We start from the raw sequence: 2,561 nt of genomic DNA on the forward strand, positions 1-2,561 counted from the left end.
TAAAATTTAAATTTTATTTTACTTTTTGGAGTAAAATTTAAAAATAAAAAATTATATTTCAATAGTTTTTAGTGACACTTGTAAAAATAAAAAAAATCGTAGATATAATTTTTACTATTTATAAAATTAAAATAACATATAGTGATAATCATTGTAATTATAGGCAAAATTTTATCTATAATTAAAAGTTATAATGACATTCAATTTAGCTTAACACCACACCCCTTTATAGTTGACGTGAATGAATAGTGGGTGTGAGTACAAGTTTTGCAGACTTCAACCTATTAATATTTGACTTTGAGTTACAAGCTATGAGTGTCATACTTTTCATGTAGTGGGCTTAATTGTCTATGAAGTTGGGATGAAACTCATTACAACAATGCTTCTTAGCACTTACATATCTCTTAATTAAAGACAAACATTTATTATTGATTGATAATAAAAGACAATACAAAGTCCACTTAGGGTGACTTGATTGAGTAGGATACATATATATAGCACTATATGCTAATATATAGTCCAAAAAACTTAAAACAAACATACATTTTATACTTAAAAATTCACAATTGACCTATAAGTCTGACCAGGCATCCAACCTGCAGGAATCACATTCTCTGCCACAATAGTCTTTCCAGATTCAAGTGTAGTTAACCTAATAGAAAATGGTGCATGAAGTGGTGCCCCTTTATCATATTTCCAAACAGCACCCCAGGATTGTTGCATGGTATCCCAAGAAGATGAATCAAGTGCTTCCTTCACTTCAACTTTGTTAAGATCACCATCCCCTTCCTCGTACTCAATTAATGTTGCAAAATATTCATGGTTTGATCCGGAGTCCACGTGGAAAGCTATTGATCTACCTGCATAGTTGCATTCAACTCTGCATAGCAAAATATGTGATCTTAAATTAATAGTTGCACTATTATAACCAAACAAAAAGTATAATTAATGACAAAAACGTGAAATCCAAACATGTCAAAAAAAATATAAACTAAAAGTCAAAAAGTTGTCGTATCTAATGGGAAGTAGTTGAAAACTGTTGATAGAAAGTTTTAAGAAATAATATAATTTTAGACAGTAATTTAAATTATTTTGTTTAATTAATAAATAGGCGGTAACTAATAAAGACAGTTGAAAAGTACAGTTTATTATTTTAAATAAATTTTAATAAAATATTTTATTTTAATATATAGTTTTGAAGAAAAAATAATTGAAACCTACCTTCTATGTTCCATGTTTATTTTTCCAGCATTACGTAGCTCTTGATCTTGACCTGAAACTGCCATGGAGCCAAAAGAAGTGCCACTCAAATCAAAATGATATTCAGCATCTGAGCCACAACCAGCACACTCATCAGTGATAACTACTCTCACAGGGTTTCCCGAACATGCAGAATTTCCTGTGCACCTCACCTGAAATTATCAGAAAATAAAATTCATATTGTTACTAATAATATTGTCACTAATTATATCAAATATTTTTCAAAACAGTTATAAAATGGATTTTAGTGCAACTTTAATTAATAATTACTAATATTTTTTCTTCCTCTTTTCTTATATTTTAAATATAGTTACCTCATAACAAGAACCACATCCTTTACCGGAGTCGTAGATGGCCGGGCTTCCGGCCGATATCAGTGAAGAAAATGGAGATTGTCCAACTGCATTTCCATATCCACAAGCACCACCTACACAAATATTATCAAGTACTATAATTGAAACCGTTTCTACAAATATTTAAGTATTTATTATTTCGTTACTTTCTTGAAATTGTTTCTTCAAAAAAAAATCCGGTATATCTCTACCTTCGCTTCCATCACCGTCGGAAGATCCATACCAAGTGGCCACTGAAGGTGACCAATCTGAATCAGGTGAGGAGTATGAAGTTACATTAACAAGCTTCCTTGGATTAAAACTATAGGAAGGGGTCACTATGAATATTGAGAGTGAACCTAGAAGGATGAGTGTATAAGAGAATGCACTAAGAGCCATTTTATGACTATACTGAGATTTTGTTACTAGTTATATTGTTTGAGGAATATAGCTATGGTGACTATGGTATTTATAGAGATAAGCTTCTTTATTTTTGACACATGCATAGGTTATTAATTCAAAAGTAGGTACTCCTGTTATTTTTTAATTGTCATTTATTTTAGTTTTTTTTAAATAAAAAATAATCCATGAATATTGTCACTTTTAATATTATTATTTATTTTTATTTTAGAATACTTTTAATTATTTTTTATTTAATTTAGTTCAATTTAATATTTAATTTAATTTTTTCTCTGCAATAAATAATTCGGAATATTATTGATAAATAAAAAATAATAATATTGCTTAAAATTTTAAAATGACAACTAAAAACAATTTTTCTATGCGACAATGAAAAAGTAAGTTTAATTAATTAAAAATATTTGAGACGGCAGTTAAGATATGCTTAACCATGGAGAGAATTTGGGGTCTGGCAAAGAACAAGACAAACGAGATGTTTGAAATTTAGATAGAAGACATTTTGCCCACGTGTTAATTTACATAGTCAAGTAAATAATCCTGTTGCATAAA

At 28.9% G+C, this 2,561-nt stretch overlaps 1 protein-coding gene across 1 annotated transcript; it reads right to left on the reverse strand.

Moving 5' to 3' along the window:
- Positions 1 to 465: 465 nt before the first annotated feature.
- Positions 466 to 2,036, reverse strand: LOC127129336 (putative expansin-B2). The gene is made up of 4 exons (XM_051058551.1): positions 1,805 to 2,036; positions 1,575 to 1,687; positions 1,222 to 1,412; positions 466 to 880 (listed from the first exon to the last, which is right to left on the reverse strand). Exons 1-4 carry the CDS (start codon positions 1,989 to 1,991, stop codon positions 553 to 555), a joined length of 819 nt encoding a protein of 272 aa, XP_050914508.1. The 5' UTR covers positions 1,992 to 2,036; the 3' UTR covers positions 466 to 552.
- Positions 2,037 to 2,561: the final 525 nt, after the last annotated feature.

The sequence above is a fragment of the Lathyrus oleraceus genome, chromosome 3, assembly GCF_024323335.1.
Source record: "Lathyrus oleraceus cultivar Zhongwan6 chromosome 3, CAAS_Psat_ZW6_1.0, whole genome shotgun sequence".
Classification (NCBI taxonomy): domain Eukaryota; kingdom Viridiplantae; phylum Streptophyta; class Magnoliopsida; order Fabales; family Fabaceae; genus Lathyrus; species Lathyrus oleraceus.